At 41.5% G+C, this 15,392-nt stretch overlaps 1 protein-coding gene and 1 long non-coding RNA gene across 2 annotated transcripts; both read left to right on the plus strand.

Moving 5' to 3' along the window:
* Positions 1-1,012: 1,012 nt before the first annotated feature.
* Positions 1,013-3,733, plus strand: LOC309706144. Its single transcript, XR_014276683.1, has 2 exons — positions 1,013-1,144; positions 2,666-3,733. It is a non-coding gene; the product is annotated as an uncharacterized lncRNA (long non-coding RNA).
* Positions 3,734-5,694: 1,961 nt separating this feature from the next.
* Positions 5,695-13,195, plus strand: cxxc1b (CXXC finger protein 1b). Its single transcript, XM_082532201.1, has 14 exons — positions 5,695-5,867; positions 7,158-7,273; positions 9,525-9,625; positions 9,742-9,878; positions 10,062-10,217; positions 10,379-10,525; positions 10,754-10,861; positions 10,954-11,132; positions 11,247-11,454; positions 11,547-11,657; positions 11,739-11,788; positions 11,876-11,972; positions 12,089-12,241; positions 12,586-13,195. The coding sequence occupies exons 1-14, from the start codon at positions 5,865-5,867 to the stop codon at positions 12,730-12,732; spliced, it is 1,713 nt and encodes a 570-aa protein (XP_082388327.1). The 5' UTR covers positions 5,695-5,864; the 3' UTR covers positions 12,733-13,195.
* The last annotated feature ends 2,197 nt before the right edge of the window (positions 13,196-15,392 follow it).

Raw genomic sequence — 15,392 nt, forward strand, 5'->3', positions numbered from 1 at the left:
CATGTCTCGGAGCTTGGAGTGCAGCCCTCTCTTCTTTGTGCTGTCTTGCATCTTCTCTTGGAGGAGTTTTCTATTTTGTCGCAGAGCTTGATCAAGCTTTCCTTGCAAGCTTTCAATGTGTTGCTTGATGCTCTGAAGCTTGGAATGCATTTCTTTCTCTTTTAACTCCTTTTGCCTTTTCTCTTTGAGAAGCTTTTCATTTTCTTGCAGTGTGCGATCAAGCCTTTTTTTGTCTACACTGTACATTAGCTCCATTTCTTGGAGATTGCTGTGCAGCCCTCTCTTCTTCATGCCATCTTGTTTCTTCTCTTGGACAAGTTTTTTATTTTGTTGCAGGGCTTCATCAAGCTTTCCTTGGAGCTCCTGGTTCTTTTTGTCCATGTCATGGAGATCTTGTTGTTTCTCCTCAATAATAGCTTCCTTTTCTTGAAGCTGGTATGACAACTTTTTTAGTTCAGCGCTCTTTCGCTCATTTTCCTCCATCAAGAACTTAATCTTCTCTGTGTTTCTGAGCGCTTCATCCTCCAGTTCTTCCAAACGCTTTTCCTCTAGTTCCACTTGGTCACACCAGGGAAGAGAGGAAAGGGAAGAGTCTAGTGGCTCATCCCAAGGAAGAGCGTATGGGTCAACTTCTTGTCCCTTTGGATTTGTTTGAGACATGTTGGGTCTGGATACAGTTACAACTGCAAAGGATCCAAATATTTCAAAAGGCTTTTCTGGCAAACGGTTCAATGCTGCACACATCAAGGCTGCGAGAAACGGACTAAAAGTCGTTGCGCTTCACCCCTATTTATAGGTTTTTGGATCAAAGGAAAGAATGGTGGTAAGATTCTACGTGTGTGACGTCATAATTCTGTAAGGCAATGAGGTTGTCACGTGATACTTTTGGAGGAGGGCATTTTTCAACTTGGACAAATTATCAATAAAGTTTCAATCTCTGTTATTTTTCCCCAAAAAACGTGTTGTCGCAATAATGTTTTCTACTGTAATATGTCATTTCTAATGTGGTCCTATGTGGTATGTTGTAGGACAGTGAAGTGTCTGACACTGACCATGTACCAGTGCCTGAGAACACTGGTATGGAGGGGGAGAACGCACCTCTTTACTGTATTTGTCGGAAACCAGACATCAACTGCTCCATGATGTAAGTATATATCAGTTTTCTATTTGCAGTATGCGCAGTAGGGGTGGGCGCTAGCTTCAGCAATGTTATCAGAGGTTTTCTTTTAAAATGAAGATCTTCTATTTCGAGAAAACTACCAATAAGGATATATGCACAGATCTAGAAAACAATACTGTAACATTTTATTGATGTCATGAGCCTGTGCCTTCTCGGCTGACTCTGTATGGCTACAAGTGTTTTTGTTGTGCTGCATCTCTCTCCCCTCCCGCGCACTGCGCTCTACCGGGGCGGAGTCATGACGGCTCCAGCCCCTGGCTCGGACACCTGCAAACAATCATCTCATCCACTTCTTAAGGCGGCTGCTGAGAGTGCTTCTTCGCTGGATTATTGTGTAACACTCGTCAGTGTCATCGCCAATCTGAGCTTTTTCCCGAGTTTCTTTCGTGCCGCAACTTACCTGTTTTTCCTCCCTGTGTCAGATTTCTCGCCAGCCTGAGGACCGCCGTTTGGTGAGCTAAAAGCCGGAGTCCGAGCTACCTGAGCTCCAGTGAAGGATTGTGTACATAGCCATCCCCTTCCCGTGCCTGTGTTCCCCGGAGACCCTCTTCCTGTGCCCCCTCACCTGTATATATCCGCACCTGGTGTCTGTGTGTAAATAAATTGTGAACTTAAGTGACGGTCTGCCTCCGAGTCTCTCCTGAGCCTGACAATTGATGCTTGCAGTTTGGAGGAAGCAGTATTTGCAAGTGTAACTAAATTCCAGGCATTTTCCATCCTTCTTTTCCTATCAGCTTTTTTCTAGTTGTCAGTGTGAACCAAGGTGTCAGCAGCAGCATTATAGTGCAAAAGTAGTGACCCAGCATAGATCAAATGTAAGCACAAAAGTAGCCAAGGTAGTGTTTTTCCTGGAAATTTTAAGTGAAAGGATAAAGTAACTGCTTACCACTTTAGTTTAACAATGATTAATGAAATGTAACCGTGTAACTCATCAGCAGTCTGCACAGTATGGTCACATATTAAAACTGAAGAATATGTTGTACTTGTTGTAGTGTTTCATCATGGGTCCAGTTTTTACCCAGGTGCTTAAAGCCCTTCTTTACCCTCATGTAACACCAACAGTAATTTCCAACCACTATTTCCTGTTCCTGTCAGTCAAACAAACAGACGACAAACATCTTCTATAAACAGGAATAATGTCATTTTATCGGATTAGAAAACATCTAATCTAGCGTTGATATTACACTGCTGTTTAGTGTCTGGCTGATCTCAGTGTCACCAAAATATCTGCCCTACATGTCAAACAATGAGAGAACTTGAAACAGTAACATCACCTAGCAGCTTATTTTAATTAGTGCTAACGTTTTGTTTGCTGGCTAACATTGCTATTATTATAGTCACAGTTAATTGACTTTGAATAGCTTTATTTCAAAAGTAATTTTACAATTTCACAGCCATTTAGCTGTGTTAACTGTACATGCTGTAGGTCATAAGGCGTGCATGGATCATTTTTATAATCAGCCTCTTATCTTTTGTCCACCACAGGCTTTGCCATGATAAATTGGTCAGTTGACAACCAGGAGCCGTACACCTTAACCTCAGAGGCCAGGACATCCAGGGGCAGTGTGAACACGCACTTGCTTAAATGGGACGCAAGACGGACTATAGAGGGCCACCCGCTTGCCAGACAACCAAGTGCTGTCCCTGTCCACGGCCAGTGTGAGAAGGACTCTCACTAAAGTCAACCCACACAAAGCTGCTGGACCAGACAATATACCTGGACGCGTGCTCGGAGCCCGTGCTGACCAGCTGACTGATGTCCTAGCGGGCATCTTTAACATCTCCCTGAGTCAAGCTGTTGTGCCACAGTGCTTTAAAACCACCACCATCATACCTGTCCCCAGACCTTCCCAAAGCCTAATTCCACAATGATTGCCTGAGCCTATTCTTGTTAAATGATGAAAAACTCAAAGGCACGTTTGGGCAGTGGATCTGTGTGAAATCAGCAGCTTGCAAAACGAAATCAAAATGTGTGCAATTGATTCTAAAAATAGAAATCACAATAAAGTTCAACATTTACTAAAACCGCCATTCAGTCATCTGAGAATCTTTACTCATGAAATTATAACGGTTAGATGAATGTATATGCAGTGATTTACTGATCAATGATAAAAGGGGAGATTTATGCAATAACGAAGACTGTCATGAAAAGTATTTGGCATCTGATCTCCTGTAACCTGCGGAGCTAAGCTGTTTTACCAGCTCTGCTCTCTGATTTTTCTTTTTTCTTTTATGAAAAAACACAAGTTGTCAAAGTTATTTGTTTGCAAATGTATTTCAGAAATATCGACATACTTTTTTTAATCAGCAGAAACTTTATGTCAGTAGTGCAAAAACCTGCACTGATCTGACCTCATTTCTTCCTCATCCTGATTCCTGACCTGGGAAGGGAGAGAAATATTTGTTTTTGTTTGTCTTCTTGTTTTATTTAATTCCTTGTGGGATTTGGATCCAACACGTAAAGTATGCATATTATGCACACACACAAACACACATGCAGCTATTACCCATTTCTTGTATTCTTGAATAAAGACATTGATTTGACACATTTAATTAGCGGCCAATTGTTTTTATTGTTCAATTATTAAGAAAAAAGAAAAGGTGGGGGTGGGTGGGATGGAAAGTAAAGGGAGAGAGGAGAGAAAACCCCAACAATCCCCTCTGAGCAAGCACTAGGCGACAGTGGATAGGAAAAACTCCCTTTAAAGGAAGAAACCTATGACAGAACCAGGCTCTAGAGGGGGCAGTCAACTGTCGGGACTGGTTGGGGGGTGATTGTGAAAAGAGGGGAGGGAGATGGGAGAGGTGTTAGTAGTTAAGGGGAGGGGGGGGGGAATTAAGCTGGAGCAGAGGTGGGAGAGGAAGAGGCGACATTGGCAGTACTGAAAGAAGGAGTGTTCCTCCTCCAGAAGAAGCAGAAGCGTTTTTTCTTTTTCTTCAGCTGCTTTTCCACGAGCACCTTTTTCTCGAGGATGAGGATTTTCAGCTCCTCGATTGTTTCGGTGTTTTGCTTCTGCAGCTTGTTGCATTTTTTCTCCACTTCTTCTATTTCAGCTTGTTTTTCTTCCAACCTTTCTTTCAGCACTTTAGATGTTGCCTCCTGTTTCTCAAACTCCTGGAGAAGAAGTTTTTCTTCTCTCTGCTTACTGACCAGCTGTTCTCTCTCTTGAAGCAGGTCTTGATATTTGTGCAGTGTCTCTTCGAACTTTACCTGCAGCATCCTGTCGTTTCCCTCCATGAGCTGGAGTTGGCACTCCATGTCTCCCTGCTTTCTGTCCAGCTGCTCTTTCTCTTGAAGGATTTCTTTATTCTGTCGCAGAGCTTCATCAAGCTTTCGTTGCAAGCTTTCATTTTGTTGCTTGATGCTCTGCAGATTGGAATCCATTTCTTTTTGTTTGATTTCTTGTTCCCTTTTCTCTTGGAGAAGCTTCTCATTTGCTTGCTCTGTGCGATCAAGCCTTTTTTTGTCAACATTGTACATTAGCTCCATGTCTCGGAGCTTGGAGTGCAGCCCTCTCTTCTTTGTGCTGTCTTGCATCTTCTCTTGGAGGAGTTTTCTATTTTGTCGCAGAGCTTGATCAAGCTTTCCTTGCAAGCTTTCAATGTGTTGCTTGATGCTCTGAAGCTTGGAATGCATTTCTTTCTCTTTTAACTCCTTTTGCCTTTTCTCTTTGAGAAGCTTTTCATTTTCTTGCAGTGTGCGATCAAGCCTTTTTTTGTCTACACTGTACATTAGCTCCATTTCTTGGAGATTGCTGTGCAGCCCTCTCTTCTTCATGCCATCTTGTTTCTTCTCTTGGACAAGTTTTTTATTTTGTTGCAGGGCTTCATCAAGCTTTCCTTGGAGCTCCTGGTTCTTTTTGTCCATGTCATGGAGATCTTGTTGTTTCTCCTCAATAATAGCTTCCTTTTCTTGAAGCTGGTATGACAACTTTTTTAGTTCAGCGCTCTTTCGCTCATTTTCCTCCATCAAGAACTTAATCTTCTCTGTGTTTCTGAGCGCTTCATCCTCCAGTTCTTCCAAACGCTTTTCCTCTAGTTCCACTTGGTCACACCAAGGAAGAGAGGAAAGGGAAGAGTCTAGTGGCTCATCCCAGGGAAGAGCGTATGGGTCAACTTCTTGTCCCTTTGGATTTGTTTGAGACATGTTGGGTCTGGATACAGTTACAACTGCAAAGGATCCAAATATTTCAAAAGGCTTTTCTGGCGAACGGTTCAATGCTGCACACATCAAGGCTGCGAGAAACGGACTAAAAGTCGTTGCTCTTCACCCCTATTTATAGGTTTTTGGATCAAAGGAAAGAATGGTGGTAAGATTCTACGTGTGTGACGTCATAATTCTGTAAGGCAATGAGGTTGTCACGTGATATTTTTGGAGGAGGGCATTTTTCAACTTGGACAAATTATCAATAAAGTTTCAATCTCTGTTATTTTTCCCCAAAAAACGTGTTGTCGCAATCATGTTTTCTACTGTAATTGGTGCCAACAGATGGCGCAGTTTAAAGTTGGCTGTTACTCTGCCCAGTCTGCTACCATAGAAGAAGAATGTAGACCAATAGTACTTTGACGATGTCCGCTGATCGTTTCCGTGTAAATCTTAGCATTGCTTTAGCCGTCAAGCTAAAGGTTTAGCTTCATACTGCCATATTTGCAGAGTAACAAAATATTTAAACGGTCTCAGATCATGGTGAGTATTTGAAAAAAATGTTTATTTAATGTGAAGCCTGTGATGTGGAAAGGTTAGCAAGCGTAATTTTGCCTATTGTGTTATACACGGGTGCTTACATCCGAGTAGTGTTGATCTTTTCTAAGGTCCATGGGTTTATCCAACGAGCAGCTAAGTCACCGTTATATCTGTAATTTTGTGTGCAACGTCTTAATGCAAAAAACAAAAAACAAAAACACAATGCGTTTTTAAGCTCTCTCTGCGTTCACTGCCTCTGCAAGTGTCAAACTTCCTCGCTTTAGCTGATGCTAACCAACATTAGCGCTTACGGTTCGTATATAAACACAACTGTCAGCCCTTCACTTTTGGTGCCGACCACATTTTGAGCATTTTCTACAGTTTGTGAAATGGTCGCCATTGGCATTACATGCCAGTAGTGTTCGCTAATTGACTTTACCGGGGATTATATTTATTACAACGTTACTGCGTGGAAGTGATCATAGTGTATGCTTATGAACGTGAGTGGTAGGTGTTATTAGTGCGACTTTACCCTTAATTAGTTTTCCCACCGGAAGTAGAGTTGTTTATGCGACGTGATGGCTAGAGCAGTCCCAAACAATCGATCGCGTTTATTAACAGACCAATTCTCTCCAAACTTTTAGGGTAAGCTAGACTCGAGATATGGTTGCAATAATACGAACAAGAGCGCAACAGCATATTGACAATGGCGAGAACTTTAATATTTACATTGTGTTAGTGCACCCATCGCTCCGCATCCTTAACGCTACATTGATGTCGAGAGTCTCTGACACAGCTGTGCTCTGCAGCACAGACACCCTGCTTATCTGTGATTCGGCCAGACTGGTGTTGAACTCCAAAGACATGCGCGGGGTTAGGTTAGTTGGCTGTTGGTGTGAGTGGTTGTCTGAGTCTCTCTAATAACCCTCCAACAGACTGGCGACCTGTCCAGGGTGTACTTTTGCCCTATGACAGCTGAAATACAACCTGAATAAAATAAGTAGGAGAAAATGAATGATGTTTATGAACTGTAGTTAATGTAGTCAGACAATAAGTTACCGAGCAACAGGCCACAAGTCTTGGTGCAGAATCATACTAAGATTTAAAAAATAAAATGTTGGCACTGGTGTTTGAAACAGTATACTGTCAGTAAGACTGGAGCAACTGCACACATCTGGAAACTAATAACTAGAGTAGTTAGTAACATTTTGTTACTGCATCCATTTAGCCAGGTATAATTAGCATGTCTACATACATGTCATTTCTAATGTGGTCCTATGTGGTATGTTGTAGGACAGTGAAGTGTCTGACACTGACCATGTAGCAGTGCCTGAGAACACTGGTATGGAGGGGGAGAACGCACCTCTTTACTGTATTTGTCGGAAACCAGACATCAACTGCTTCATGATGTAAGTATATATCAGTTTTATATTTGCAGTATGCGCAGTAGGGGTGGGCGCTAGCTTCAGCAATGTTATCAGAGATTTTTTAAAAAAAATGAAGATCTTCTATTTCGAGAAAACTACCAATAAGGATATATGCACAGATCTAGAAAACAATACTGTAACATTTTATTGATGCTTGCAGTTTGGAGGAAGCAGTATTTGCAAGTGTAACTAAATTCCAGGCATTTCCCATCCTTCTTTTCCTATCAGCTTTTTTCTAATTGTCAGTGTGAACCAAGGTGTCAGCAGCAGCATTATAGTGCAAAAGTAGTGACCCAGCATAGATCAAATGTAAGCACAAAAGTAGCCAAGGCAGTGTAACTCATCAGCAGTCTGCACAGTATTGTCATATATTAAAAATGAAGAATATTTTTTACTTGTTGTAGTGTTTCATCATGGGTCCAGTTTTTACTAGAGATTGCACGATACCACTTTTTAATGACCGATACCAATATAATAAATTTGGATATCTGCCGATACCGAAATGAATCTGATATAGTGTGTTTTATAATCAATAAAACTCATACTCAAGTTTTAAAAAATAAAACTAAAGCTATTCTGTTATACCTGTATGCAAAAAATCCACTGCACCCATATTTCATAGTTCAGCAATACTGATCATTCTAATAAACTTAAACCTACACCATCCTCCCTATTCTGGTATTTTAAAGAGTACTTAGGTTGTTTAATATTTCCCCTAACTAATAGGGTTGCCAACTCGCAGCAAAAAACATAGGGAACCACCCTCCCACCCTCCATCTCATAATGCTTAATCAATGTAATCGACTTTAATTTAATGCATGTGTAAAACAAATGCACAGACGTCAATTATATTTCCACAATAATTAAATAGATTTGACATCTTTCTTCAACAGAATTGCAGACTGCACAGATGGTACTTTCCCAAAGAAAAAAGGACAAGCCTACTAACTATTAGAATAATAGTGTCTAGATACAATAATGTATTTCTATACATTTTACATCAGATGAAAACTTTGGTTGTTCCCCCGTGGGGAAATTCCTCTCTGCATTTAACACATTCACTCAGTGAAGCAACGGGCTGCTATTGAGCAGTGTGTAGGGACGGTACCATAGCCGTTGAGGGGAATTGAACCCCTGACCTTCCGATCACAGGGCCAACACTTTACCTACTGAGCTATCCCTGCCCCAAAGACCCATGTTTCCGCCCGGTTACGGACCGGGGACCTTTCGACTGTGAGGTGAACATGACAACCACTACACTACGGAAACCCTGAAGTGATGTCAGGGCTGGGATGTTTGCAGGAGTTTGCAACAGAAAAGCCGATCAGCCTATCATTGATCAGTTTTATGATTTCAAGTAACAACAGGAGAGGGAGGAGGAGAGAAGAAGAGGCGGTCGCTCCATATATCGGTTGTGAAGCTTAGCGTGGGAATTCTTTACAAACTTTCAGAAATTAACTTACACACTTGCTTTACTTCTCTGGGATAACTTTCTCGGAGATGAAATGCCGCTTTGGGTGCTCATAGCGGCTCCAAATGCTCAACCAGACCACCGACAGGTCTCGCACACCACAGCCGCTCCTCCGACCTTAGCACTCCTCCGACGTGCTATGGTCAAGAGGTGGGTCACGCCATGTCGCAAGTTTTGTTAGATGCTTTTGTGATATTTAATGGATCGGGTTACATTTTTTATTTCTCTCCGATATCCAATCCAATGATTTAGGTCAGTATCGGACCGATACGTAATATCGGATCGATCCATCTCTAGTTTTTACCCAGATGCTTAAAGCCTTTCTTTTCCCTCATGTAACACCAACGGTAATTTCCAACCACTGTTTCCTGTTCCTGACAGACGGTACAAAACTAGTGAGTGTGCGAGTGAGGCCTGGGGGGAGTCAATTCTTTACATCTGGGCCACACACCACCAGCTGCTAGTATCTCCTCCTCCATAGCCTTGTTGTACGTGATGTGGGTTCTTTTCGCTCTTATGCGGTGAAAACATGTTTGTTGTTCCCACTTTTATTGGAAAAAGTTTTCTTATGTTTTTTGTGTGTGTGTTGCTATCTTGAACATTGTCTTTTTAGATCTAAATTTGTCTTGGTCTCATACATGATATGACATTTTTATGTCACCTCAAAATTTATACCCGTATTGTCATGTTTAATATGGCACAGAAGCAGTATTTCATACATTAAATGCTTGTTCATTAAATGCATTTGTTTCTCGGCGACAGTGGCTGTGACAACTGTAATGAGTGGTTCCATGGCCACTGCATTAACATCACTGAGAAAATAGCGAAGGCAATCCAGGAATGGTACTGCATGAGATGCAGAGGTGATGATAATTTATTTATTTATTTTTTGCTTTTTTAAATAAAATAAAATTCACTCTGGTTCTTTATTTGCCTGGAAATGAACAAGATCCCTCTTCCTTGTATTTGTGATCACCAGAAGAAAACCCCTTGTTGGAAGTAAAATACAGATCAAAGAAAAATCGTGACAAGGAACCCGACTCTGACAGAGGTGAAAGACAGTACAGCACTCCAAGTACTCCAGACTATAGAAGTGAAAGGCGGCGTGGATCCAAAGTAAGTTGTATTATTGTGGTCATTATAAGCAGAGGTGGATTCGCTACATGCATGGCTGGGGTTGGCTGATCTTCCTCATAGTCTTATGTAATTTAGTAAAGTCTGTACATTTTTTGCTTTGGATTTCATTTTTTGTTTTCCAGGATGTCCTGGCTCTTATTGCCTCTTGTTAATTTCCCCCAGGTAAAGCGTTCAGTGAGGATGTGCGGGGAATGTGAGCCTTGCAGGAGGACTGAAGACTGTGCTCAGTGTGATTTCTGCAAGGACATGAAGAAGTTTGGAGGCCCCAACAAAATCAGACAGAAGTGCAGGTTCAGGCAATGTGAAGTGCGAGCCAGGGTAAGTCCCTTTAGCTCCATAATGTGTTAACAGTGCCTCATAGAGTGTAATAGTATAGTAGTTACACATTAACGTGCAAGGGACATCAAAACTAGGGTGTAAATCAAAAGGTTGTTTTTTGTTTGTTTGTTTTTCTAAATTCCTATAAATCTTGTGTTCAGAAAATGCTGCGTGTGAAGGATGAGGAATTCTCTCTGAGAGAAAGGAGGGACAATTCCCACCACAGACGGAGGCGGTACTCTGAGGACTACGACAGCGAGGCAGAACTCTACCAGCAGTACAAGACGGCAGGACTGGACGACAGCATGGTAGGAGAACGATTCACATTACGCTGTTGCATGTTCAATTCAGTTCAACTCCATCGTATTTATATAGTGCCAAATCACAACAATAGTTGCCTGAAGGCGCTTCATACTGTAAGGTAAATATTAAAGAGAAAACTCCAACAGTTAGCCCCATATGAGCGAGCACTTGGCGACAGTGAGAAGAAAAAACTCACTTTTACATGCACTCACTCAATCACTCCTCTTATGCAGGCGTGGGCCAGTGAGGACGAAGACGAGGTGCCCTTCAGTCCTGTCATGCGTAAGAAAGCTATAAAGGTGAAGCATGTCAAGAGACGAGAAAAGAAGTTTGAGAAGAAAGTAAGGCTGGTTTTCTCATAGAAAATGATGATATTTTAAGAGCTGCCGCGTGTTAAAATGGTAACATCTGTTTTTGGAAAAAAAACATTCAGAAGGAGTCACGTCGCCACAAGCAGAAGCAGAAGCACAAAGACCGAAGCAGGCACAGTGAGAGGGGGGATTTGCGAGATAGCGGAGGTCAGCGTCAGTGCCTGGGACCGAACTGTGTGGCGGGAGCAAGACCCAACTCCAAATACTGCTCTGAGGACTGCGGCATGAAGTTGGCCGCCAAGTAAGACTTTCTTTTTGCTTTTGTTTTGTCTCGACTTACTGGAAAAGCGTTTGGAATTTTCTTTGACATCTTTACTTCACTTTTTTAAAGTTTTAAAATCTTTGTTCTTGTCAGCCGGATCTATGAGATCCTCCCTCAGCGTATCCAGCAGTGGCAGCAGAGCCCCTGCATTGCCGAGGAACACGGTAAGAAGCAGCTGGAGCGGATACGCCGGGAACAGCAGAACGCCCGGCTCCGCCTCACCGAGATGGAGCGACGCTTCCACGAACTGGAGGGCATCATCGCCAAAGCGAAGCAGCAGGCGGTTCAGCAGGACGAGGAGGTGAGCGCACGTCTCAGGCATTGATTGTTTATTTGAACCTGGAGATGAAGAACAGAAGGAACACCTAGATTTGGTTTGGTTCCTGTTTGCAGGTAAATGAAGGCGACAGCGAGGACACAGATCTGCAGATCTTCTGCGTGTCTTGCAGTCACCCGATCAATCCAAAAGTGGCACTCAGACATATGGAGAGATGCTATGCAAAGGTGATCATTTCTTTCATTTCTCTTGATACTGCTGCAAGCTCATTCTTTTCCTAAACACTTATTTTTCTGATTATTTAACAGTATGAGAGCCAGACTTCCTTCGGGTCAATGTACCCTACAAGGATAGAAGGGTTAGTGAAGTTCATTGCTGCCTTTAGGTTTTTTGAATGTTTCTGTAGTTGGATGATTTACTAAGATGTTTTTTTTTTTTCTTGCAGCGCAACCAGGCTCTTCTGTGACGTGTACAATCCACAAAGCAAGACATATTGCAAGAGGCTTCAGGTTTTGTGTCCAGAGCATTCTAGAGATCCAAAGGTCAGAAAAACAGCTTTCTTGGTGTAAAAGCAAAGAAGTGGCAGCGGGAAGCCACTAAGCATAAAGTGCAGTCAATGTGGAGACTTTAATCTGTCTTTCTTTTGATCGGTCCACAGGTGCCTGTGGATGAGGTGTGTGGGTGCCCTCTAGTGAAGAATGTGTTTGAGCCGACAGGAGAATATTGCAGAGTCTCCAAAAGAAAGTGCAACAAACATTACAACTGGGAAAAGCTCAGGAGAGCCGAGGTGGACTTGGAGCGCGTCAGGGTGGTGAGTCCAACTTCACGATTGATGCGGTAGTTTGGAAAGCTTGCACAGTTCAAACAAAGTCAAAGAAAGTCATGTGTCAGATCAGGTGAGATGTTGGGCAGCTTTCTGGGGAATGCAGGTAGTGGACCAAAAACGGTCTGGTTACAGCAGATTTGTATCGGCTGAGTAGTAGAAATGGGTGGGGGGTCGCCTTTACATTCACCTGTGCAAATTAAAGGATTTAAAGTAGGCAGAGCAGCTCAATCCCGGGATGAGACGGAAATCTCTTTGTGACTTTGTCATTTTAAATAACTAACACTGGCTCTTCCACACTGGTCTGTTTCTTTTCCTTCCCCCCCACACAGTGGTACAAGCTGGACGAGCTCTTTGAACAGGAACGTAATGTCAGGACTGCTATGACCAACAGAGCTGGTCTCCTCGCTCTGATGTTGCACCAAACTATTCAGCACGACCCGTTGACGACCGATCTCCGTAGCAACAAGGATAGGTAGTCAGCTCTGCTACTGTTGGATCTGTGGATCACTGTATGTTTGGGATGCACCGATTGTGAAATTTATGACTTCTTGTGTTTTTTTTTTTTTACATTTGATTCCATAATGTGTTTCAGGGAAACAAAGAAATCTTCACGCTTTCTTTTTCTTTAAATTTTAAACAAAAACATCATCCACCGCAATCAGTAAATGTGTCATTTGCCAGGCAGAACAGCTGGAATTAACATGTTGGTGCACCCGTACTTTACATAACACGAGTTTTGAGAAGTAAGGGGTATAAACATTAACAACCAATTTTATGGAGGCTGATTTTCTAACTAGATAATTATTTTAAAAATGTGTGTATGATAATATATATTTTCCTGATAGTAGTAGATGAAGTACTGCTGATTGAAAACTGCTCTTTTTTTTTTTCTTTTCTTTTTATGTTTACCCTGAATAAACACTTGAAACCTGTTGTGTATGAGGTGTGTGTGTAAGAGTTATGTGTTACTTGTTCCTTCATTTCCATACTTTATGAATGTGACTATCAAGGTTTATAAGAATGATATAATTATATTAATGTAGCTTCACTGAGAATGTTTATGTAGTGTGAAGTAACACATACATACATACATAAATAAATGGATATAATGAGAGGAAAATAAAAGCTGCAGAAAGACTGCATTGGGAACTGAAACTCAGGGTACTGCAATGCAGATCGTGTCCTTTAAGAAGAGTACTCACACTAACGACTCACCTCAGTTTTTTACGTGTGCCAACTTTTTCACACTGGACAAAAACAAGCACCATTTTTGTAATTGTACACATTTTATGTTGTGTATTTCTTTTAAGGAAATACCCAATTTTTTTGTGGTTGTGTGCATAGCACAATTCCTTTTACAAAGTTTTTGCATTTAGGTTTTCCTTCTGAAATCCTACTTCAGGCCAGAAGATGTTGAAATCCAATCCAACTTTATTTCAATTCAATTCAATCTTTATTGGCAGACTTCATGTCCATAAAAACAAAAAACAAGACAAAAAACACACACACACAAACCCCCCCCCCCCCCCCAACACAAGGTATAAACCATTAAATATATATATGTATATAAATAAGTATCTAAAACATCAAACACTTTAACCAGTGCTTTCTGAGACTGGGTGAGTAACGGGAACCACTCAGTGTCGGATCTGTAAGTGCTAAAATTATACTGTTACTCGAACCATCCAGTCGTTCTCTAAAATTGAACATTAGCTTTCTTAAAAGTGCTTTAAAAGTCCAAACACCCACAGCTACAAACATCTGGCTGGCACTACCACTTCTAGGTATCCTGCAAAGGATTCTCATCGCATCATTATATGCAACATGCAGCTTCTGCATGCTACATTGTTTGTAGGATGACCACAAGGGGGCAGTATATAGCGGTGTGCAATACGCTTTAAACAAAGCCACTTTAACTGGAAGTGAACAAAAGCTGAATTTGCGTGCAATAGTATTTGCCTGCACATAGAGCTTACATCGTTGTCTGTATATGTCATCATCATCATTCATTTGTTCAGTAATAAAGTGACCGAGGTATTTCACCTTTTTATGAACTTCAAGAGTTTTTTGTGCCAGTTTAAACAAAGGGAAATTTAGCTGTTTATCCTGCTTGGTTCTACATATCAAAACAGCACTTTTAGCAGCATTGTACTCAATGTCATATTGCACACCATATTCAGTACAGATATTAAGAAGATCCTGTAACCCAGCACTGCTTGGACTAAAAACAAAGGGGGCAGAAATACTGCTTCCCCATTTAACCTGCATGTTCTGATGAGCGTACCAGTAAGAGAGAATCCTCACGATGTACTGAGGAACTCCCCGTCTCTTCATTTTATCAAAAAGTTTTCTGTGGTTCACTCGATCAAAAGCCTTAGAGGCATCAATGAAACACATGAGGACAGATGAATTTTTAGCCCTATACAAACTGACTATTTCCTTGAGTGCATATATGCACATGTCAGTGCCGTGCTTTGGTTTGAAGCCAAACTGATTATCCAGAGAAGAGATGAACACACTAACTCTATCAAACAAGATTCTTTCTAACACCTTAGATAAAATACTGGCTAGTGCAATTGGCCTGTAATTATCCAAGCAGCTCACTTTTACAGCTTTGTCCTTCATAACTGGTATTAGTAAAATACACAGCATTGAGTCTGGTAATATGCCATGAATCATAAACCCAGTGAAACAGAGTGCTAAAAGAGGAGCTAGCCTTAAACTAGCATGTTTTAAATGTTCTGCAGTGATGTGATCCAAACCAGAGGATTTATTATCAGACAACCTATGAATGGCTTCAAATACTTCATGTGTCCTTACACTTATTGTGTCATTACTCATGTCAAAATTGTCCTCATATGGATCACTTTTTATACAGTTAAACAACGCACTGTAATGCTGTCTCCATAATGCTGCAATGTTATCTGCCCCAGAAACACCTTCAACAGTTGATGGTAGAGATGGTTTACAGTTATTAAGAGCTTTCACCTCTTTCCAAAAATCTGCCATATTATTACACAGCATTTTCCTGGACAAAGAATCTGCTCTCAGCATTTGCTCATTTTTAGTTATAAAGCGAACAGCATACTTATATCTGGCATTCGCACATTTTTTCTGTTCAAATTCTGGGCCTTGT

Source organism: Aulonocara stuartgranti, assembly GCF_965226115.1.
Source record: "Aulonocara stuartgranti genome assembly, chromosome: 5".
Classification (NCBI taxonomy): Eukaryota; Metazoa; Chordata; class Actinopteri; order Cichliformes; family Cichlidae; genus Aulonocara; species Aulonocara stuartgranti.

Excerpts from the sequence above, each read along its gene's own strand:
- cxxc1b (XM_082532201.1), top strand. Across the intron at positions 11,455-11,546 it reads CGGTTCAGCAGGACGAGGAG|GTAAATGAAGGCGACAGCGA; the intron begins GTGAGCGCACGT and ends TCCTGTTTGCAG. Across the intron at positions 11,789-11,875 it reads TACCCTACAAGGATAGAAGG|CGCAACCAGGCTCTTCTGTG; the intron begins GTTAGTGAAGTT and ends TTTTTCTTGCAG.